The sequence below is a fragment of the Capra hircus genome, chromosome 10 (assembly GCF_001704415.2).
Source record: "Capra hircus breed San Clemente chromosome 10, ASM170441v1, whole genome shotgun sequence".
Taxonomy (NCBI): Eukaryota; Metazoa; Chordata; class Mammalia; order Artiodactyla; family Bovidae; genus Capra; species Capra hircus.
In genome coordinates, this window is record NC_030817.1 from 92,820,422 (window position 1) to 92,845,241 (window position 24,820).

At 45.8% G+C, this 24,820-nt stretch overlaps 1 protein-coding gene across 2 annotated transcripts in view; it reads right to left on the reverse strand.

Annotated features, from left to right (window-relative positions):
• Positions 1–24,820, reverse strand: part of PDE8B (phosphodiesterase 8B) — a 258,404-nt gene that overhangs the window by 196,707 nt on the left and 36,877 nt on the right. The window contains exon 1 of one of the 2 annotated variants that reach the window (XM_018053688.1): positions 23,140–23,517. The exons of the other annotated variant lie outside the window; for it this stretch is intronic. Within the exon in view, the coding sequence (XP_017909177.1) occupies positions 23,140–23,478 (339 nt within the window). The 5' untranslated portion in view covers positions 23,479–23,517. Of the gene's footprint in view, positions 1–23,139; positions 23,518–24,820 lie in introns of those variants that run through there. 2 annotated transcript variants of the gene reach the window in all.

The window sequence follows — 24,820 nt, forward strand, 5'->3', positions numbered from 1 at the left end:
CGTTCTCTGATTACCACACAAAAGAAGCTAGAAAAGAAGGTGATTTGAAATTCCCTCCTTTGAAGTGTAAGTCTGATAAGTCTGATTTATTCCTCAATAACCAGGGAAAAGGTAGCTTAAAGAGAAACAGAATGTTTCCTTAGGAACTTCATGTCCATCTACAAAGCCAAGCTATTTAATCAACATGAGTTTGAGCAAACTCCCGGAGATGGTGAAGGACAGGGAAGCCTGGCGTGCTGCAGCGCATGGGGTGGCAACGAGTCGGACACAACTTGGCAACTGAACAATGACAACAACAAAGAACTGAAAAATAGAAGGGCCGTTTTCCCCAGACCGCCCGTGAGTACTTTTCAACCGGGTCTTCAGAGCCTGGCTTGTTTAGCTTGCTGTATTTCCACACCAGGCAGCTGCACCAGCATTCACATGAGTAGGTAGAATACGCATTCCCAAACAACTACCCATGCATTTCGCATGAGCCACCGTCTGGGAATCATCTTCACCACCATCCCCTCTAAATTAGCGAAACAAGTAACAAGAACCAACACACACTCTGTGACTCATTGTGCCCAAACCAAAAACCCAGCCCCACATTTAATTCTGATGTTTCCCGTGATTTCATCCTGATACCAAGCTTCTGAGCCAAATCCAAACCTTAGTTTCTGCACCTGTAAAAACGGTGACTGACCCTCTCAGGTGTTACTGTGAGATCCGAACGATCTGTGCTCAACGGCACCTTCTGCGGTGGCAAAAGAGTGCCCCTTAGCCCAGAGTTGTTTCCCTGTCTTCAAAATCCTACCAATTACTTCTCTTAGACTGAAATTGAGGCAGTGACTCAAATGTGTAGCTTTCTTCTATTGCACAGGATGCAGCCTGCTACACTGATTCTAGAGCTCTGGGATAACCATTCCCTTCTTCAAGAGACCTTCCTGACCATGGGACTGAACCCTGGGTCCCCTGCATTGCAGGCAGACTCCTTACTATCTGAGCCACCAGAGAAGTCCTATAAAAATGACAAGGAACACTAACAGTTATTCTGAGGGCTCCCTGAATCTAGTATAGAACTGAGACCCAAATTCATATCAGACTTTATCTATGGTATCTTGCTCAATTCTTTAAAACAACCCTGAATCAAAACTGCAATAAGATCGACTTCACACCCACCTGACTGTCTCTAGTTTAAAAAGACAGTTAATAGCAAGTGCTGGTGAAGATGTGGAGAGAGAAACACCTCCCATAGATGGTAATAGAAATGTAAAATGACGTGGCTGCATTGGAAAACAGTCTGATGGTTCCTCACAAAGTCAAACACAGAGTAACCACATAATCTAGCAATCTACTCCTGCCAGACACCCAGGAGAAATGAAAGCGTGTGTTTATACAAAAAACTGTCCAGGATGTTCACAGCAGCGTTATTCAAAATAGCCAAAAAGGAGAAACAACCCAAATGTCCATCAATGAATAAATACATGAATAAAATGTGGTATATCCAAACAATGGAATATTATTTCACAATAAAGAGGGATAAAATACTGACATATGCTACAGCACAAAAGAACCACGACAACATCACACCAAGCGAAAGAAGCCAGACACGGACACTCGAGTCCCATTCTACATGAGATGCCAGAATAAGACCAAAATAGGATAATGGTTGTTAAGAGCTGGGGAAGTATGGAATTGGGACTGATTGTGAATGGGTATGGAGTCCTCTGGGTATGATGGGAATATTTTAGAATTAGACACTGGTGGTAGTTATAAAACATAACGAATGTATTAAAACCCTCTAAACTGTACAATGTAAAGCGGCGGATTTTATGTTATATGAAGGTATAAGTCAACTGAAGAAAGAGTCGGCGACTTGACACTTTGTACAGGGCGGTCTGGTGTAGTACTTGCTGGGTTACAATGTTCCGAGCACTATACAGGACAGGACAGAGGCTCCCGCTTCGTGGCCGAGGCTTACTAAAAGTCTAACGCTGACTTCCCTTTTGTCAGACTGCAAGGAAAACGAATTCTGCACTTGATTCTGTCTCCTATCCCTGAGGCATATGGTTTGACTAGAAAGTAAATTTACATAGCCACATTGATTGCACTGAGAACATAAACATTGTAAAGAATATTTGGAGACAAGCTCTCCTGCAGTCAGTCACTAAGTTTACAAACCTGTATACACACTTTTAGACCTCTTCCTTCCACCCATCCTTTCCTTCTTCCCGTTTCTCTCTCCCCTGCTTCCTAGCAAGGATGTTCTGCCAAAACTAAGCCAAAACCCAGGCATCATTCCAGTTTATTCCATCTCCCACCTCTACCTCATCCAAACATTAAATCACTTCCTAATTTAAAAAATAATAATGTATTCCCTCCTCTCTGTTGCCACTACTTTAATCCAGGCCCTCTTTATCTCAAGCCTAAATTATTATAAAAGGTATCAAAATCAAACTTCCACAACCTGCCCAGATCAAGAAACCACAACCCTATGTCACTACCCTGCTTAAAATCCACCCCACGATCACTTGATAAAGTCCTCGCTTTTTAGCCTGGCAAAGGAGAAACCGATCGACCAGCCCTTACCGTACATTTCTGGCTCTTCTGCCGGTCTTCCACCCACAGTCTACACTTCACTGTTGGATGGTGGTCCTCAGACACACGATCTTACTTCACTCACTACCGTGTCTGTGCACACTGTTCCCTCTGAAATTCCCTCCTCCTCTCTACCTTATACACACCCAGTTAATTCTCAGTGGTCCGTCAAGGAGACCCTCAACGTCACATTATTTGAGAAGCCATTTCCATTCCAGGTGAGGTCAGATGCTCTTCCCTCTTATTTCTGCAGAACCTTTCCTCTCAAACATCAGCAGATTATAGAGAACACCGGCACGGCAGGTGGGCTCGGCCAGCTCTCCCAGCAACTCCCACCTCCTAGTATCCCCACCCCGTGAGTCCCTGCCTCTTGATTGTGGGCTGGCCCAGTGACTTCCTTCTAATCACAGCAAAGACAGTGGACAGGATGACGGACAGCCACAACTGTAACTAACAGGCTGTCTCTCTCGCTGGTTCTGAGGAAGCATGCTACCGTATCAGAGAGGTCTGTGTGGCAAGAACCTGAAGCCTACAGCCTATAGCCCACAGCCAGCAAGGAACAGAGTCCCTCGCCTAAAAGCTGCTGAAGAACGGAATCCTGCCCAAAGCCAAGTCAATAAGCCAGTAGAGGACCCAGATGAACTATGCCTGGCTTTCTGGCCCGCAGAAAATAAGAAAGAACGTGCGTGTTTTACGCTACTTCACGTGTGGTACTTTCACACAGCAATTAATGCGGGCATGCCACGTTTTACTGTGCTTTGCTTTACTGCGAAGTTACAGAAGTTGTGTTCCTTACACACTGAGCGTTTGTGGCAACCCTGCCTCGAGCAAGCCTATCAGTGCGTCTGCTCACTTCATGTCTCTTGGCCACATTTTGGTCATCCTTGCACTATTCCAAACTTTTCCTGATATTTGTATGGTGATCTGTGATCAGAGATCATCAGTGTTATAAGTGCAAAATGATTATGACTCAAAGAGGGCTCAACTGATGGTTAGCATTCTTTGAGCAATAACGTGTTAAGGTACGTACACTGCTTTTTTTAGACTTACTGCTATTGCACACTTACTAGACTGCAGTATAATGTACACACAAGTTCTCTGTGCACTAGGAAACAACCCAAATCTCCTGTGACTTGCTGTATGCAATAGCCACTATACTGCAGGGGTCTAGACCCGCGTCTCCAAGGCGTGCCTGCAATATGTCTCACTCTCCATCCCAACGAGGACATAAACTTCTCCAGGGAAAGGATCATCTTATTCATCTTCGTGCCTTTACTCTAACACAGGTCCTTGAGGCTGAGTTAGAGTCTCAATAAATATTTATGAACTATTGTTGAGTTGAACCAACCTACCCTAAATCGCCTCCATGTTTGACAACCGAGCTGCCTTAGCTTGACGGCACCACCTGACGGCCAACAGTGGGAACTGTGACCCAAATCTGCTTCTCTTCCTAAACAGAGGCAGGTCAACACGTCTTCCTTCTTTAGTGACGCACAAAGAAGTCGATCTACCTTCAGGAGCATCTTTTTTGGACACGCACAGACACAGACGCACGCTGTGTATCACTTTCTCCATCTTTTAGTTTCTAGTCTGCACCCCCAAAATCTCATCACACATATTGGCGTGCTCTCTCTCCTGTCTCTGCTCCTTTCTTCCCCAGCCCCACCCCAACTGCATCACATCTTCTCACTCACTCATATACAACAACTCACAAGCCACTCTAAGCAGTGCTCGTTGGTCAAATTGATATATCTGCATAAGGGAAAAAACAAGATCCATTCACAAATGATGTTAACATAAGAAAGCACTTTAGGAAACGTTTCTGCAGATCAGATATCTGATTCTAGCGCAAAAAGAGAATCATATTTTTTAAACATACAAAAGAATATATATTTGTGCATTCAATTTCTAAAATGGAAAAAGAAACCCTGATGTCAGGTCTTAATGGTTAAAACTTAAGATTCAAAGTTCTCATGAAGATGCAAAGAAATTCTTTAAAACAGAGATAGATGCTGAGCCCCCTGTGAGTGCATTCTGTGGGTGCTGACAGGGTTAAAGATTAAGTAACTGCACTCAATTTTAAGGTAAGTGGAGAGGGAGAAGTGAAGGTGAAAAAAACATAGTCAACTCCTCCCAAACCGTTTCGCTGCCATGAAAAAATGAGAGCTACCGTAGTCAACAGACATTTACCCTGGAGAGGCCCAACCTCCTCCAGAAATTTTTTCTCAAAGATTTCACGCCTCCATGAAAATGACACCATAGTTGGGATAAAAGTAGAAAAAAGCAGGTTTTACTCACAAAGAACTCTCTGCTGGAGATTTTATGCTTGAGTTTGAGCAAAAACTATATTACTATTTTACGATTTCTAGAGAACTAAAGGGCCCAGTGAAATCTCTATGTAATAGGTGGAAGTTAATGTCCCAGATCAGATAAATAAGGCTTTTCTGGGAAAATATTTCATTATTGCACTGAAAAAAATCATAATATGAAAAGATTGAGGGGAGGAGGAGAAGGGGGAGATAAAGGTTGAGATGGTTGGATGGCATCACCAACTCAATGGACATGAGTTTGAGCAGACTCCAGGAGACAGTGAAGGACAGGGAAGCCTGGGATGCTACCATTCATGGGGTCGCAAAGAGTCAAATATGACTGAGCGACTGAACAACAATGACAACAAATATGAAAAGATACTAGCACAAGAACATTCTCTTCAGCAACACTTCTAATAGCAAAAATGATGAAAATAATTTAAAAACTACCAATGGGGGACCGGATGAATAAGCTGTTGTACAGTCACACATGGAATTCTATGCAGGTATAAAAAGGAATGAGGAACACCTATGCATTACGGTAGAGTGATCTCTGCTGCTGCTGCTAAGTCACTTCAGTCATGTCCGACTCTGTGCGACTCCACAGATGGCAGCCCACCAGGCTCCCCCGACCCTGGGATTCTCCAGGCAAGAACACAGGAGTGGGTTGCCATTTCCTTCTCCAATGCATGAAAGTGAAAAGTGAAAGTGAAGTCACTCAGTCATGTCCGACTCTTAGTGACCCCATGGACTGCAGCCCACCAGGCTCCTCTGTCCATGGCATTTTCCAGGCAAGAGTACTGGAGTGGGTTGCCATTGCCTTAGGATATATTAACTGAAAGAAGAAAAATGAATTAGCATGCTGCTGCTGCTGCTGCTGCTAAGTCACTTCAGTTGTGTCTGACTCTGTGCGACCCCAGAGACAGCAGCCCACCAGGCTCCCTCGTCCCTGAGATTCTCCAGGCAAGAACACTGGAGTGGGTTGCCATTTCCTTCTCCAATGCATGAAAGTGAAAAGTGAAAGTGAAGTCACTCAGTCATGTCCGACTCTCAGCGACCCCATGGACTGCAGCCCACCACGTTCCTCTGCCCATGGGATTTTCCAGGCAAGAGTACTGGAGTGGGTTGCCATTGCTTTCTCCATTAGTATGCTACCATTTATCTAAGAAATGGAGAATATAAACATGGTTGTGTGTAATTCAACCAATGGTATGAAAACCACAAACATTTTAACCATTTGATGGAGGGCATAATAGGTAGAAGAGATGGATAAAATCTAAACTTCTCTGAATATACCACATTATAAAGATTTTACTTTGTAATGTAAATAATTTACATTATTACAACAAAATAAAATTTTTTAAAAGATCAAATCGAAAGTAAAATGAAACAAATGAATATAACTGTATTGAATTAATCACCATTCCAGTGTAAGTTTGCTCTATAAAAAGGAACCGATTCAAATGACTTAAAACTCAATAATTTGCCCATTCATCCCAGCAGGATATGCTCTAATGTAAAAGATTACTGGGGAAAAAATATTAAACTGCTTTCAGTGGTGATTCCAAGACTGTGGTCCATGTGTTGTGGGACAGAACAAATGAGGGATTACCGTGGTGTTGTTAAGCTCCAGGGTTGATGTCATCAGAAGAGGAAATAGAAACGTTGAGACTGATGAGGTTAGAGAAAAGGCCCTAAATTTGAACTGGAAGTGTTAGCATAAATTCATGGCACATTTTATCTTTAAAAACATTTATTTTCTGGCTGTGTTCACTTAAAAAGCCAGGAGACAATGATCAGTCCATTAGCAACGATCACTCCATTGCCCAGATCATGTCTGTAAGTATCATCTTTCAATAAAAAGAATTAGGTTCTGAGTCCAGATCAGAGGATGAACACAACGAAACTGGAACATCCTGTCACACCATCAGGCAAACAGCCTATCAGAGATGACAAGGAGACAACGCGGCTACCCCAGGAGCCAGAGACAGATCAACTGAGCTTCAGTAAGGACAGTGACTGCAGCAGACTGGGACACGGCTGCTATCTTACAAACCAGTAATAACAAGACCAAAAGCATCGCTGGTTATCTTCGCAGGAGGCTAGGAAACCAAACCACTATCTTGAAAACTGCCAAGGAAAAGAGAAACCTCACGTATTTACCCCATCTTTTCCCATTTGGACTGTACCTCGGGATAATCAAATAGTTGAGGAGGGAAGTTTCTCTTCAGAGAAGCATTCCAGAAGTTTTGTAGAAAGAACAGACCACAAACTTGTGCAACCCCTAATGAATGAATGGATTTAGGCATCAATCATGAATCAAAAAAACAGAGAAAACCAGATATTACATGCCTCCTGATGGATATACACAGCACTATAAAGAAGTCTGAATAAGTAAGCCCGAAATCCAACCAAATAATATACCTCTGAATCTGACTAACAATACACAAAAAATATAGGGCCAGAAGAACATGGTACATGATACCACAAGGCTGTAATCAACAAAAGCCAGCCTGTGGGAAACTCTGCCAGACAAATGACCCCATTTCTTTAACAAGAAAATTTTAAGGGGAAAAAAGAAAAAGGAGGTACGTATAGATTAAAAGATACTTAAGAAGCATATAACTACAACTGGTGGTTCTTATTTCAAACGTGATTCAAACAACATTTTTTAAAACTAAGACATTTATGAGCTAATTAGGGAAACGAGTACTGTCTTGATATTTGATGATATCAAGCAATTATTTTCATTTTTCTACAATCTAATAGTATTTTGGTTGTTTTTTAAGCAGTCTTTATTTCTTATAGTTGGGAACTTCCCCAGTGGCTCAAGGGTAAAGAATCTGTCTGCAATGCAGGAGACGTGGGTTCAATCCCTGGGCCAGGAAGATCCTCTAGAGAAGGAAATGGCAACCCATTCCAGCATTCTTACTGGGAAAATTCCATGGACAAAGAAGCCTGGCAGGCTACAGTGCATAGGGGTGCAGAGTTGGACACGACTAAGCAACTGAGCACGATCTCTTAGAATTAGTTATGGTTAAAATAATATGATGTTTTAGATTTGCTTTAAAATAATCCCAGAGTAGGGGGGAGAGTGGGTGGTACATATAAAAGAATAGCCTTAATTTTATAACTGTCAAAGCTGGGTAATGTTTGCATAAAGTTTCATTGCATTACTCTATTTTTGTATACATTTGAACTTTTCCATAATAAAAAATTTAAATGAAAAGCCTTCAAAAATCAGTCTGTGGACTTCCCTGATGGCACAGTGGATAAGAATCCACCTGCCAATGCAGGGGACACAGGTTCAATCCCTGGTTCAGGAAGATTCCACCTGCCTCAGAGCAACCCCCGTGCTCTAGAGTTCGTAAGGCACAACTAATGAGCCTGTGAGCCTTGACTACTGAGGCCTGTGCCCCAGAGCCTGCGCTCTGCAGCAAGAGGAGCCGCTGCAATGAGAAGCCCACACGCCGCAACTAGGGAGTAGCCCTGCGCTCTGAAATCAGAGAAAACCCACCACGGCAACAAAAGACCTGGCACAGTCAAAAAAAAAAAAAAACACCTAGCTTGCATCTTGTTAACGTGTATTGATAGTTATGTTCAAAGCTAATAATGCGTGTGTATGTGTGTAAAATCATTTTCAAACAACTCTGTGAGGCAGTTACTTTTACAATCCTCCTTAGATAGAGGGAGAAACAGAAAATTAAAGAAGTTAAGCCATGGAACAGTGTAAGCCATGCACATGAGATTAAGACCTAGGTCTCCCTAACCGGAGATCCCATGTACAGTGGGAAAAACACAAACTCCTCTATAGATGTTAGGAAGAGGGAGACGGGTGCAGAGGATCGTTAACAAGGCCCTGGAAGGCAGAGAAGAGCCAAAAAAAGCATGGAGATACATTGGAGAAACAGAAACTCAAAGGGCAGCATCCAGAGACCAGAAACTGCTCCCATGCGGGGCAGCACCCACCCACCACGCGCGCCCATCAGTGGCGCCAGCACCAGCTGTGAAAGCCGCGCCAGCGCCCCTGAGCAGGAGCCCTTGCTGCTGTCCCCTCCCTTCTCCCACACCCCAGTTTTCCCCACCAGTACCTCCTCCTTGCAGCATCCAAGTGCAGACCCACTGGCAAAAGAGTCTGGAAGACGTAGTCTGCAGGCTTCTGGCCCCACATAATCAAAAGGAGAACATGGAAGAGCAGGAGCGGAGCTGAGAACCAAGGACAACGAGCACAGCCACACTGCTGTGACTTCTTGACTCAGGACTCAGGCATGGGCGAATTAGGTGAAGGGGATGAAAAGGCGCAGACCTCCGGTTATAAAAACACGTCAAGGGGATGCAATGTACTGCACAGGGAGTGAAGTCAGTAATACTGTAATACCTTTGTATGGCGGCAGATGATTACAAGGCTCGCAGTGATCAATTCATAATGTACAAATATCGAATCATTACGTGGTACATTTAAAACCAACACTATTACATGTCAATTAAACTTCAATGGTAATAAAAGAAAGCAGAAAAGGAAGCTCTCTTCTGTAAAGTTTTACCTCCTTCCTCAACTCTTCCACCGCGACAGCTGCCGTGATGTCTGAGGCTGCCGATGACTAGGGGTGCCTGTGCAGACACCTCCAGGTGGTCAGCGAACCTCACCGACAAAGAACGTTGTTTTGAAGAAGGACATAACTTAGTCAACTTAGCTGGAACTATTTTCTTCAAGAAAAATGCCTCACCAACTTGCATTAGCTCCCTCCAGCCGAGAATGGACAATTTGTGCATCCAGGTATTAAGAACTGCAACTGATTGGCACACATCAAGTATATGTGTTAAAATAAGCTACAAGGACAGATTGTACAACACAGGGAAGACAGCCAATATTTTGTCATGACTGTAAGTGGAATATAACCTTTACAAATATGACTCACTGTATTGTACACCTGCAACTTATATGCTGGGCTTCCCTTGTGGCTCAGCTGGTAAAGGATCCACCTGCAGTGCAGGAGACCTGGGTTCCATCCCTGGGTTGGGAAGATCCCCTGGAGAAGGGAAAGGCTGCCCACTCCAGTATTCTGGCCTGGAGAATTCCATGGACTGTATAGTCCATGGGTCGTAAAGAGTCAGACATGGCTGAGTGACTTTCACTATTCACTAACTTATATGGTATTGTACATCAACTATACTCAGATTTTTAAAAAAGATCATGTTACTAAGCAAACAAGAACAGGTGAAACATCTTTGTTACTTCAGGAGAATGGGAGGAAATCAACTCATTATTCTGAAAACTGGAAATAAGAGAGAAGATCGACGCAGTTAACCTGCCTTTCCCATACAAACTGTATCCCAGGGAAACCAACTAACTGATGAGGGGAAGTTTTCCTTCTTAGAGATGTTGCAGCTAATGAGTGAAGGAAATGATGGAGCAAGAATTTCACCATTTGACACCCCCACTGTGGAATGGATGTAAGCAATGTTCATTAAGACTAGTGGTTTAGTCATTAAGTCGTGTCTGACTCTTTGCAACCCCAGGTTCCTCTGCCCATGTAATTCTCCAGGCAAGAATACTGGAGTGGGTTGCCATTTCCTTCTCCAGGGGATCTTTCTGATCCAGGGATTGAACTCAGGTCTCCTGCACTGCAGGCAGATTCTTTATCACTGAACCACCAGGGAAGACCAAGACTTAGCATCACTGCAAAAAGACAATCACAGCAAAAGCAAACCCCCCAAAGCAAATAAACCTTCCATACATTGTGTATTTCCTGCTGTAAGAACACAATATCACTGAAAGTATATTCTCACCCCACTTCCAACTCCCCCAAATTGAGCATAATCGATCAAACCTCTAAATCTAACTGCACGTTTCTAGCAAACACAGAAGGCAGGGAAACATGTTACTTTTCGCCAGGAATGCAAAAAAGTAAAATGCAGACTGGGGAATAGATACAGGACAAAGCCACTATCCTAAACAAAGTAACTGCAAGTGGAGAAAGAGGGGAGGAGGACGGGGAACCTATAGATTAAGGGAGACTTCGGAGACATACCAACCAATTGCAATGAGCAGGCATCGTATGGAAACCAAAACAAACCGTAAAATATAAGAAGACAATTAGAAAATGTGATTGATATTAAGTAGCTGCTGTTGACTGAGTGTTTCTGCCCCTCCCTAATACATATGTTGAAATCCTAACTCCCAGGTAGGAGCTCTGGGAAGGGATTAGATCATAAACATAGATCCCTCACAAATGGGATTAGTGTCCCTATAAAAGTGACCCCAGGAAACTCCTTCACTTCCCCCTCCATGTGAGGACACAGTGAAATGACTGTCTATGAACTAGGAAGCAGTTCCTCACCAGACACAGAATCTGCAGGGACCTGACCTTGGACTTCTGACCTCTGGAACCGTGAACTGTGAGAAGTTGTCCATAAGCCACCCAGTCTAGGGTATTTTTGTTATAGCAGCTGGAACTAAGAGAGTAGTTATTAAACCTTTTGGTATATAAGGTTTTACAACTTTTTGAAACAAAGAATTCTTAGATTTTAAAGATACAGACTGAAATCTTTGTAGATAAAATAGAAAATAAGTGCTTAAGAGAAACAAGACACTTGAGTGCCTCTGGGGGTAAAACAGCAAGTGAAAAGAGAAGGGGCACTATCTCTGGGTCCCTAGCTGTGGGGTCCTGGTCAAGCCCCTGGAGATCCCTGCACCCCAGCTCTCTCCCTCCCAACGTGGGGCAAAACACCACCTGAGCCCCTTACCTGCTCAGAAGCCCAAAGGTCACTTAGGATAACGATTCCCCAAGGGGACCTCACAGCTTCTTCCTCAGCTGCTTCATCACCTTCTCATTAAACCCACTTTTCCCGAAGGACATGCATACAAACGAAACGCTAGCTCTAATTCAACTGTATGTTTCTTTCACGGCACTGTAAATATATTCCAGCCACATAATGGGCCAACTCCTTTTTTTGGGCTAACCTAGAAACCTAAATGCCACGTATAACATTGTTTCTATATGAAAACCCTTTCCCAAAAGTATGTTTGTCGTATAATCTGCATATAAGAGGGTTACCTCTTACATTGTTTTTTTGTTTAGTCGCTCAGTCATGCCCAACTCTGCGACCTCACGGGCGGTAGCCCACCGGGCTCCTCTGTCCATGGGATTCTCCAGGCAAGAATGCTGGAGTGGACTGCCATCCTTCTCCAGGGGATCTTCCCGATCCAGGGATCAAACGTGTGTCTCCTGCATTGCAGGCGAATTCTTTACCACTGAACCATCTGGGAAGCCCCCCCTTTACATTAATTCAAAGCATTTCCTGATTCTTTTTTCAGTTTCAGTGTTCTCATCTTTGACACACAAAATTGATTTTAGTCATGTGCTCTTCTTTCTCCCTGCTTGAAAATCTCCACCAACAACCGGGAGGAGAGAATTTGCTTGCCTCATTCCTGCCAGCCAGGTCCCTGGGAGGTGAGGGGCGAGGAGCACGTTCCTCCCAAAAGGGTGAAGAGGAAATCCTCAAGATCAGAGACAGACAGTCCTGATGCCTCACTCTCCTAGAGGGCCTGACCACTGTAGGAAGAGGTGCTGGGCTCTCACCCAGGTGGCAGCTCACCTGAGTCCCACGTGTGGCTGGCGGCGTGGGCAGAGAGGCTGACCACAGGGACACAACAGATCCCCTGCATTGTTCTCCATCTGGCCATCACTGTCTCGGCTATCCCTCTCTCTAGAGAGCTCTGGAAAGGAGATGTGGTAGCCAGAGTCTGTATCAGACTGTGGGGGAAAAAAGAAACTTCTAGCTCCATCTCCGTTCACAACACTACAGATGCAACACCCAAAGGAATGCCTTTTGCTTTGCTCACAATCACCCAGCTTCTAGACTTTCCATCAGTTTCTTAAGCTGAAAATGGAAATGCCTCAGATGACCCAAAGACCATTTGTGGGTGAGGTCTAAGCTGTTAGGTCGCTGTGCGTGTACTTCAGTCACTTCAGTCGCGTCCAACTCTTTGCGACCCTATGGGCTGCAGCCCTCCAGGCTCCTCTGTCCATGGGATTTTCCAGGCAAGGATACTGGAGTGGGTTGCCATTTCCTCCCCCAGAAGACCTTCCCGACCCAGGAATCAAACCAGCGTCTCTTATGTCTCATGCACTGGCCGGTAGCTTCTTTACCACTAGCGCCACATTGCTTGGGTCCTTACCAGCCTTCATAAACCGGTACCTTCCCCTCCATTTGGCGACTGCCCTTGACGCTTCCTCAGCAGGGACTCTGAGGACAAAAGCTCCATCCACCCTGAAGTCACCACCTTTCAGGTTCAGAGCTTTAATGTTATTTGTGGTTCTGACGTCAGAAAATGGCACTTTTTTTTTTTAATCCATATTAACCTGTGTGATATGTTACTAAAAAGTCTTCCTATGAAAGTGTCCAAAATTTGGGGTCTTCCCTCCTTTTTGTGACTCACACAGGCAACTGAATCCCTGTAGCTAACCATTATACCTTCCCCTCTAGGAGGCAACAGTGTTAGAGTTACAAAGCATCACATTTCTAACAATGTACTACATCTGACAGCTACATCATACAGAAAAGCTACAACACAAAAGCCAGCAGAGCTTTTGCCAACTGGCTTTAAGCTCAGTTATGGACCAAAACTTCAGGTGATAACCAAACAAGAATTTCACATGGAACCACTTCAACATAGCACCATAGCCCATTAAAGGCAGAAGGGTTATGCAGGTCCAACAGTCAAGGAACCCAAATGCCAGCTTGGGCCTTTCACTGTCAAGCTTCTCCTGTGTCATCTCCTTTGGAAATCTAATCGACAGAGATCACACCCAGCGGTATCCAAAGCTTCAGGGTAACACAGTGCTTAGGGCTCAGTCTTGTCCGACTCTTTGGCACCCCATGGCCTGCAGCCCACCAGGCTCTTTCGTCGATGGGATTCTCCAGGCAAGAATACTGGAGTGAAAAAAAAAAAAGCATACTGGAGTGGGTTGCCATGCCCTCCTCCAGGGGGTCTTCCCCAGCCAGGGATCAAACTCACGTCTCCTGCGTCTCCTGCATCGGCAGGTGGGTTCTTTACCACTGAGCCACCTAGGAGGCCTCAGGGTAACATGTCTATATGTAAATCCAGGTAGTCACCTACATCGGTCAAACCAATCTATTTGAAAGTGGGATACATTTTCCAATAGAAAATGTATTTCAACAATATCTAAATCTAAATCGGCAAAATTTTATCTTAATTACCAAAACAGAAATCATAGCAACCATGAGGTTATTAGCAGCTAGTATTGGTACCATATTTACAAAGTGCCATGTAACATGGGCAATGTGTTCTGCCAAGGCATCTCCAATTTTGTGTGCATTTTACATTCTCCACTCGTTTCAAAGCAACGCTCTAGTTTGAGCTAATACAGGGGGTGAGAGTGGGTCTGTAACGGGAAAAACCTCACCCGCTAGGCCCTCTGATTGCTCTTCCCTCCCTCACCACCATGCCACTCTGCTCGAAACGACTTCAGTTCCAGCACTAGCCATGCCTGGGCCTTTCGGCCTGTGTGAGAGGCAAGAAAGCAGTGGTTAAGAACTTCGGAGTTGGATTCAGACATCTCCTGCTTAAATTTCAGCCCCGTCTAGAAAGATGCCTTGTACCTCTTGCAACCCTGTCTTCCTCCTTTGTAAAATATGAAGGGTAATTTGTAGCTCATAGTGCTTTTATATAGATGGGTAAAACAATGTATCAATATATAACGTGCTCTGCAAATAGCAAGATTTAATAGCTCATGTTACCAGATCTATTCTACACACCGTGTTGCAAAACGTAGAAACCACACAAGGAAACTGGAATCACCTTGGAAACAAGACACAACCCGTGAGGCTTTCTTCCAGTGATGGATTATCCGAAAGCAGAGTCATCTCCTGATGCTCATCAAGCCAATCACAGGTCCCTAACCTATTCTGCTTGAGGAAGCACAAAGGAGTAGCTGAAAAAGTTGATGGGAAAGAATGAAGCAGGAAAATCCTGAGTAAAAAATGGCTTTTATCTGCCAGTGGGAGAGAGAGAAACCAGGGGAAAAGGAGCAGCAACCAAATCTAAACTAACCTATATTGCAACTTACTAAAAAGTGGTGTTTTCCATTAAAACATAATAGTTACCCAGACTTTCACTGTAAGATATTGGTAGCACCTATGTTTTTACACTTTTAATTTTTGCTTTAAATTGGAGTATAGCTGATTTACACTGGTGTGTTAGTTTCAGGTGTACAGCAGTGATTCTGTTATGTGTGTGTGTGTGTGTGTGTGTGTGTGAGTGTGTGTGTGTATCCATTATTTTTCAGATTCATTTTCCATATAGGCTATTAACGAATATTGAGTATAGTCCCCTGTGCTATACAGGAGGTCCTTGTGGATTATCTATATACATATAGTAGGGTAACACTTATTAAAAAAAAAAACTTTTTATTTTGTATTGGGGTATAGCCAATTAACAATGAGAGTTTCAGGTGGACAGTGAAGGGATTAAGCCACACATAGACATGTATCTGCTCCCCGCAAAGTCCCCTCCCATCCAGGCTGCCATATAACAACACTGAGGAGAGTTCCATGTGGTAACACCTGAAATATTTTTGAATGTTTTAAATATGCATATTGTGAGTGAAAATATAAGCTTATAAACACATTATAAACTCGCTTATTAATGTTTTGAGACTGTGGAAAGAAGGTATAGAGAACAATAAAGTATAAACTGAGTAAAAATAGAGTAAATTTGGCTAAGCTTGGTTTTTACTTAGGGAACTTCTTACTTAGAGTGCATTCACCCCACCCTCAACCTCTGAGCTCCAAGACTGTGGGGAGAGGGGTCAGTGGGCAAGGAACAGAGGAGACGACAGAAACATTCCTGTTATGGGTGGAACATCTGAATCCCACCCCACCCCGCCAATGCCTATGTTGCAGCCCTAACCCTGATGATATTTGGAGGTGATTGGGTTTAGATGACATCATGAGGGTGGGATCCCCATGTCAGGATTAGCACCCTTCTAAGAGGAAGAAGACAGACCACAGTTTGCCTGCTCTCAGCCATGTGATGACATAAGGAGATTTGGAAGCCAGGCAAAGTCCTCTCACAAAGCACCTTGACCTTGGCCTTCCCAGCCTCCAGAATAGGAGAAAAAAATGTCTGCTGTTTATTTCACTGATGCAGACCCAGGTACAATCCCTGGTTGGGGAACTAAGCTCCCACAAGCCACAAAGTACTGTCAAAATAAATAAAACAGAAATGTCTGTTCTTTAAGCCACTCTGTTTACGGTATTTTGTTAGAGCAGCCCCTACCCCACCCCTGAGCTAACTCAGAGAATGTCTAAGCAGAGTCAGGGTGGAGAGTGAACTGAAGATGAAGAGATGTTTTCAGCAGTATCTTAGAAGTCTGCACACAAGATGAGTGGATATACTTTAATATCATTAATCATCCAACAAGAGAAATAAACAATACACTAAGTGACCATTTTAAAATGCATTATTTTGAACAATTATCAAAATTACCCATCTCAATTTGAACTTCCCAGGGTATCTCCAATGACGTTGGACATCTTTTAGAACTCGTTACAGCAGGCCTTCTGGGATATGGTCGGGATATATCCTCCCTTGTTCTGGAAAACCTTGATCAATGGACTTCCTTGCCCTCTGGTTTCCAAATGTGTTTGGACAAAGATGGTACCAATCCGTAGATCAATGAAAGGGAGGACAACAGGGGTATTTACAGGTATTTATTCCCGGAGGTCCCCCGGCCCAGGCACAGGCCTCCAATCACTGCATTCTTCTGCAAGGCCACAGCTTTCAGGGGCTGCCTTACCCTATAGGGTTGGTTTCCCAGGTCCCTATAACCATTCCCTTCTGCACTTCTTCTCGGTGGTAACTGCACTCTTTTTCTAGTCTTAGGATGCTTCATCATCATTTGCTAATTTCCTTTCATTTTGCCAACACACCTGTAAGAGTCTCTTCATTACATTATTTCCTTAAACTTTTGTGGACACACAATCTGTTTCCTGTCCAGACACCATCTGATCAGGTCTGAGGAAGGACTGGTTGGTTGGTCTTGCCTCACTTAGGTACAGGGTTTACTTGCAGCCCTTTGACTGCTCACCTTCCTTTTCTCCCCAACCAGAAGTCTCAACCCAGTTCAACAGCCTGTTAGCTTTCTGAGCCCCTGGATTTTAGACTTTACTTGCCCACTTGGCTCTGAAGAAGCTGCTCCTCCCCCAACCCTGCTGGTTTCCCAGACCCTAAACTCTCTCTTCCCTGGTGCTACAGGAGTCCTCCCCACCTCCCTCCCATTCTGATTCCTGGCCTTCACCCATCATAACCTGCTCCCGCAGGAGCTGCCCGGCTCTCACCAGCACACCCTGCTCTGCTGCAGCCCACCTCCTGCCTTGTGTCCACCAGGGTGGGATTCAGTAGAAAAGCATCACCTCTGAAAAGGAGCAGTTTGCTTTCTTACTTTCTGATTTGAGGACAGATTTACCAAAGTCCAAAGGGAGCATTACCTGGCAGGTTTTTTTTTTTTTTTTCTTTTCCAGGGATATATCTTTTTCCTTATTATGTCTACTTAGCTAATTTTAGTTTAGCAAATACATTATTTCAATATTACATAAAACTTCATGGACAAGATGTTAGAGAAGGACCCATGGACCGTCCTCATTGTCTTCATCATCATTGGCCTCAGCACCAGCATTAATGGCAGGATTCCACCCTTAAAACATTCTCCAAAGTGCTTTCAAGTTTACTCTTTTTAAGTCACAAAGTCTTTACAAGTAGACAGATCATATATTGTTTTATTTTGTAGATATGAAAACTGAAGTATAGAAAAGACATTAAACTTTTTCATGATGAATTAACCAAGGAAACAGGGCTTCCGAGGGGACTCAGTGGTAAAAGAATCCTCCTGCCGACCCAAGAGATGCTGGTTTGATCCCTGGCTCGGGAAGATCCCCTGGAGGAGGAAAGGACAACCCACTCCAGCATTCTTGCTGGAGAATTTCATGGACAGAGAAGTCTGGCCGGCTATAATCCATGGGGTTGCAAAGAGCTGGACATGATTGAGCGCGTGCGCGCGCACACACACACACACACACACACAACCAAGGAAACATAGCTAGCAAACATTCTGAATAAATACTGCTTGAAATAAGGGCTGTTTTTGCTTCATATTAGAAATATTAATATTGTACCTATATTGAAAAGAACGCGTGCTCTTTGATCTATGCAGCCATCCAGTTTTAACAGGAGAAATGATGCCGTTGTAAAAAGAGCAGGGACTAGTTTATATCTGATAGATCTTAAAAATGAGTGTAACTACTGAAGAAAGCAGTGAAAACCAGGAAAATCTGCTCAATGACTATAGTTCATGTGTTGGAACAAAGGGAGGGGGCACTAAATTGTGATGAAATGAGCTACGGCAGAAAATAAACTAGGGATTTCCTAAAACTAAACACACACAGCACGGTGAAAAGGACTAGCGAGAACTCCAAGAGCCGACGTCAGCCCATTTTTTTGTTTTGTCTTCTTGTTGTTGTTGTTTTGTTTGTTTGTTTTTTGGTCAGCCCATTTTGAGTTGCTCCTTTGCCTTGCAATTTCCCATCGCGCAGGACGCAGCCCCAGCAGAGCAGAGGCATGTGAGCGACGGAAATGACAAAGCAAGACACCAGGACCTGCCAACCCCAGTGGATCCTAGGGGAGTCTGCCAGGAAACCAGAATGGGCTACACATGGTCCAGCCCTCTCACCACTTACAGACTTCCCAGCCACATCTGGAGGCTCAGAGCCTGACTTCACAGGTAGAGATGACAGATGGCCCACATCACCAAAGCAAACTAAGATGAACGCAGGGCAGCGTCCCTGTTGGCTCACTGGTAAAGAATCTGCCCGCAATGCAGGAGATGGGGGTTCGATCCCTAGGTCTAGAAAATCCCCTGGAGAAGGAAATGGCAACCCACTCCAGTATTCTTGCCTGGGAAATTCCATGGACAGAGGAGTCTGGCAGGCTACAGTCCATGGAGTCACAAGAGTCAGACATAACTTAGCGACAACCACCACCAAGATGAAGGAAGGGCGGTGAATAGTACTCTGAATACACACAGTGTGGAACCATACACTATACTGGAGGTGGCCACACCTAATTCAATTTCTGACCCACAGACAATTTAATTCATTTAAAAACAGTAGTTCCCAAATTGTGGTCCCTAGATCAGCAAAACTAGTGTCTCCTAGAAGCTTTTAGAAATCCAAACTCTTGGGCCCCACCCAGGAGCTCCTAAATCAGAAACTCTGGGAGTGGAACCCAACAGTCAGTAGTTCAACAAGCCTTCCAGGTGATTCTGATGTACACTAAAGCTTGAGACTACTGACTTAACAAAAATCTTTTTTTTTTTTTTTTTTTCAAAATAGCTCTATCCCTCCATTTAAAGGTGGGGCGAGAGTTGGACTATGAAGAAAGCTGAGCGCCAAAGAATTGATGCTTTTGAACTGTGGTGTTAGAGAAGATTCTTGAGAGTCCCTTGGACTGCAAGGAGATCCAACCAGTCCATTCTAAAGGAGATCAGCCCTCGGTGTTCTCTGGAAGGAATGATGCTAAAGCTGAAACTCCAGTACTTTGGCCACCTCATGCGAAGAGTTGACTCATTGGAAAAGACTCTGATGCTGGGAGGGATTGGGGGCAGGAGGAGAAGGGGACGACAGAGGATGAAATGGCTGGATGGTGTCACCAACTCTATGGACGTGAGTCTGCGTGACCTCCGGGAGTTGGTGATGGACAGGGAGGCCTGGCGTGCTGCATTTCATGGGGTCGCAAAGAGTCGGACACGACTGAGCGACTGAACTGAAATAAAATCTCGCTCATTATTTACTATAAGGTCAGAAAATTATCTATTTTCCCTTTATAGATAGTCAACCTGGGATTATCCTCACTGATTTGGAAAGCCATGGAACACGGATAATACAAAAGTAATGAATCACTGGCTTAGGCACACCCTTTTGCAATAGACTGACCATCCTCATTAGGTTTTGCTTACCAGGCTTCATGGATATTCCCTGAATCCACAGTACAGCAGAACCTGGTACAAATACTGACTGAATGACTGAGCACAATGAATGGGGGACGACACGGGAGCTGGCAAGGCTGCCTACTAGAACAAAATCACTTGGAAACTAAGAACCTCCTGTTTCTGATCCACAAAATAGTTTGCCTCATAAGAGATGGCTGCAAGTTGACTGAACTGTCAGTCAAGATTCTCTTCTACAACTGGCTGCCTAATCCTGGATCCTCCCCAGGCACAACAGCTGGGATGAGGAAAAGAAAACTTGTAAGAATCCCCAGATCTTCCCAGGGAGAGGTTCCACCATCTCCTCTGAGGATTTCTGAACAAGAATTGCAAAACTGGCACAGTCTCAGCAGTGAGCATTCTGCAGGATTCTCCTGTTGGAGCATGATTTTTAAAAAGGCAAACAAGAGGGAGACAAATTGCTAGGAAGCTGCATTTTTTACAGCAATTGGAAGACAAATCTAACTTCTTACCAGAATTGGAAACCCACATGATATCACTGTAGTGCACATGAATTATTAATGCTCATCATTTTTTGTAAATTAGGTATTCAGGAAGGTTCCTGTTGACATCATGTTTGACATCATAATGCTTCATCATTCTAAAAGCCTAATGAGATGAATTCTTGCTAGAAAAGAGAGAAATCAAGCATGCATTTCTGCACTCTGGAGAATACCAGAGACCAGGGAGATAATGAAGATATGGTTTATAATTGATGTACAAAGAGAAAAAAAAAACAAACTGTTACAACCCTACCACCACTGTAAACAAGACCAAATGGCACTTTACTTTTCCACCTGAGTATTTTGGAAAAGGGAGGGGTGATTGCAGTGGGGGGCAGGAGGCATGACTAGCAATTATCTCAAACTCCTAAGGTAGAAGAATTCTTCTAAAAAGAAATGAAAGTAATGTCTTTATAAAATTACCTCAGCTACAGAAGAATGTGGAACAGGTGAAAATTGAAAAAGATACTATAACACCAAGTCACACATCCTAAAAGGATAGTGTTAAACATTTTAAACCAATTCTGTAACAGTAATTCTATGTAATTTGAATAAATAATCATTCTGGTCTCACATGTAATATCAAATCTGTAGTTTCTGAGTTCGCACGTGCAAATTAGTGTTGGATAAACTGAACCAGCAGTTTTGTCCAACATCTGCAGCAATGGGTTGGAATGAAATAAGCTCTTGTTTGGAAATCTGGTTGACAATGCAAAGTAAGTTAAATTCCTATCCAGGTCAAGCCTTTTAACACTTCAGCCAAGTAGCAATGATATATATACAAGTTCATACTAACTGCTAATAATTGGGACTCATTTCCCCTCCAGTTTTTATTTCATTTGGTCTCTAAGGAGCCTCTTGAGAGAAGTACTAAAACATAGAGAATGAGTTCATTCATTATTCTTTCTTCTACTGAACAAACATGGAGTAACTGAAGTTGCCACATACTAAACTGGGATTCTTGCTACTCTGAAAGGCGAAAAATCCTCTTAAGCAAACCAAAAAGAGTATCTAGAGTTCATCAGTTGTCATCATTCTGAACTACTGCTTCACATCATCAGATTTCCTTTTCAACAAGAAGGCAAAGGACAGTCATTATTGGCAACATTCCAATTTAATTACTCCACCAAATAAAACACTTTCATCCCCTGAAATTACTTCTAATGATAACTTTATGTGAACCAGTGCGGGGGGAAAAAAAGAAACTTAGTGTTCAGCATGCTCCCTTATAACAAATGTTCAATTAGTACGTAGTACTGTCATGGATCCAGGTCTCTAGTTCTTGGATATTCTATCAGTAAACAGTTAACATTCAAAAGCTAGAAAACGTCTACCTGGTATATAGTAGGTGCTCAATAATTAGTGTTTGCATTATAATGATGATATTATCATACCCTATTATACGATTATTACCAGAGAAACTCTCTAACTTATAAACATCAGTTAAGCTTCATGTTACAAAATCAGATGCTGTTAAAGCAAGCTCACTAAAAGAAGTGTTTGCTCTTCCATGTCATGGAAGTCAGCACACGTTATCTTCTCTTCACCCATCCACTGAGAGCTGACTTTATCCAATGAATACTAGGAGCCTCCTCACACTAGGCCAATCGTTGAATAACTTTTCAAGTAGTAAAGATATAATGGTGTCTTTAATCAGTGATGCAATTCCTGGTAATCTACTGACCAGTAAAACAGTGAGAGACACATTTCCCTCCCTCTGTACTGTAGGATATGCCACCATCCTTCTGTTTGCTATAAGGATAAAAGGCCCAGTGGCCAGATTTACACAAAGAAAAACCTCTTGGATTTAACAGTATTTTAAGAACACACAGGAGGGCACTGGTAAAAAAAAAAAAAAAATCATTTTTCTTCTGGCACTAAGAAGTATGTAGTGACTGCTTTAATCACTTAATGTTTTCCAGTGGCTCAAAATTTCGTTCTCCTGAAAGATAAGATGAATGTGCAGAATGAACGTTCATCTTCAGGCAGCTGCACTGCATTGGAAATCAGTTGCCCTCACGGCAGCGCTGCCGACCCTCCAAACTCCCTGCCAGGTTCTTTCAATTATGTTCCAGACACGCAGCCAACCCAAAGAAGTCGTAAACAGCAGGTTCCACTCGGGTCCTCCTCCTCCATTCCCTTCCTCCATCCCTCCTGAGAACAGACACCCTCTCATCCATTCACAAATCCCCACACTCGGCCCCTGTGGCTGAGACTCCATGCAACCCGGCCGGTGTCTGCAGGTAAAAATCTGAACACGAGGGCACTGTAGTACCGTGGCACCGAGTCTGCACCATTCACCTCCCAGCCACGCAAATCCAGCCCGGAGCTCGGATTTCATTCAGTGGAACTCGTCTCCGAACGCTCCCAATGATGCCCACCCCTCCTCCAGAGCTGACCCAGTCCAGCCTTCTCCTGGATAAGAACCAGGCCAGCCCACCAGCTTCCCTTCTCCACCCGCCCCCCACCCCCACCCAAACCGGCTCTCAGGACCCCTCCAGGGGTCTTTAACGCGCCCATTTCCGGGGCCCTCATTACCCCCCCCTCCCAAATGAAAAGTAAACTCCTCCTTAGTGACCATCTCCGGAAACCAACCAGGCCACTAAACTCCGCCGGAGCCCCCTGCCCGCGGGACGCGGCGGGCGGCCCCGGCAGCGCGCGCGGACGCCCGGCGTTTACCTTGACGCTGGTGTAGCTGGTCTGGGTCTCGGCCTCCGCGCTGCTGCAGCAGTGGCGCCTCCGGCCCCTGCAGGTGGTCGCCGCGGGGCCCGCGGAGCCCGTGCTGCTGCCGCTGCCCAGCTCCCCGCGGGCCCTGCGGGCGCGGGCGGCGCCTGGGGACCCGGACGCGCGGCTCTGGGGGATGGCGTCGGCGGCGTCGGTCTGGACGAAGAGGCCGTGCAGGGGGGCCGCGGGGCCCTGCGACACGCCGGTGGTCTGGCGGGGCGAGCTGGACTCGTCCGAGTCCCGGCAGTAGATCACGCCGCTCTGCGAGACGTGGATGCTGGGGGCGCAGCCCATCCCTCGGCCGGGCTCCCCCGCGCGCCGGCCCGCGCCCCCGGCCGCCCGGCCCCGGCGCCGCGGCGGCCACCTGCAGTGAGGGGGCGGGCGCCGCGGCGGCGGCGGCGGCGCCCCGGCCGTGCGCCCCCCGGCCGGCCTGGCCGCCGCTCCGTCGGGCTCACCGCGGGACACCCCGCCGAGCCTGCCGGGGCTGCGCGCGTCACCCCAACTTTCCCTTCTGGGCCATCTTCCTCCTCGAGCGGGCGAGCGCGCACACACAGCGCCCCGCGCGCACCGGCGGCCGCCACCCTCTCCGCCGCGGCGCCCCAAACGCGCTCCCCACGCCTCCGCCCGCCCCTCCGCCCTCGGCTCCGCTCGACCCGCGCCGCCGCCCAGCTCGACCTCGCCGGGCTCCCGCGGCCCCGGGGCCCCAGCACCGCCCGCACCTCTTTCCCTACTTTCACTCCGCGTGTCTCCCTCCCTCCGTCCCTCCCTCCTTCCCTCCCGCCCGCCTTTCTCCGCGGCGCCCCCGCTTCGCAGTCGCCGCCGATGGGGCGCTGCTGCACCCCTCGGCCCCGCCCGCCGCTGCCCGCACTCCCGCGGGCTGGACTCGGAGCTCTCGCTGCCCGGCTCGGCACCCCCCACGCCCCGCCTCTCCCGGGCCCCAGGGTGCGGCGGCGGTCACCACGCCCCGGCTCCCTCCCCTCCCTCCGCTGTCCAGAGGCCTCGATACTCCTGCACCCGTCCCGGGGGCCGCACCCCCAGTGCCCTAGCCTCTCTTCCCCTCGCGGCACAAACCCCGGGCCGGCCTCGAAGGGTAGTGTGGCCTGGGGAGCAGCCCCAGTAAGCCTCTGGCCTTTCAGGAACACATTGTAACATTCCTGAGCCAAACATCATGACGCCCCGTAGGGACCCTCCAGCCCGTGCCCACCCATCTAACTTCCTGGCCTCCCAGTTGACTCAGATCATTAAGGAGAGGCTTCATACCTCTGTCGTACCCCCGCTTCCCTGGCTGAGTTGGATGGCGACCCAGTCTTCAAAAGGGTAGAGTAGACAGATGATGTCCACTCATCATCCGAGGTCACGCCAAGGAACCAGAGACCAGGTGGAGGGCCAAGCCCTTGAATGCACAAATTCCTCTAAGACCCAAAGAAAGAACAGAAAAAGCTGTTCGCCATGGTTCTGGGCTTTCTCCTCCAAAGTTTTCACCTCTTCTTGGGTGTCACTACATTTTTCACAGTGGCTCCATCCAGTCCCCACCCCAACCCCGATTGTCCACTGCTGTGCCTCACACCAGGCTGGGCAGTCAAAACTGCCTCCCCTCAGTCAGGCGTGCACAGCTTCCTTGGAGGGGAGCAAGAAT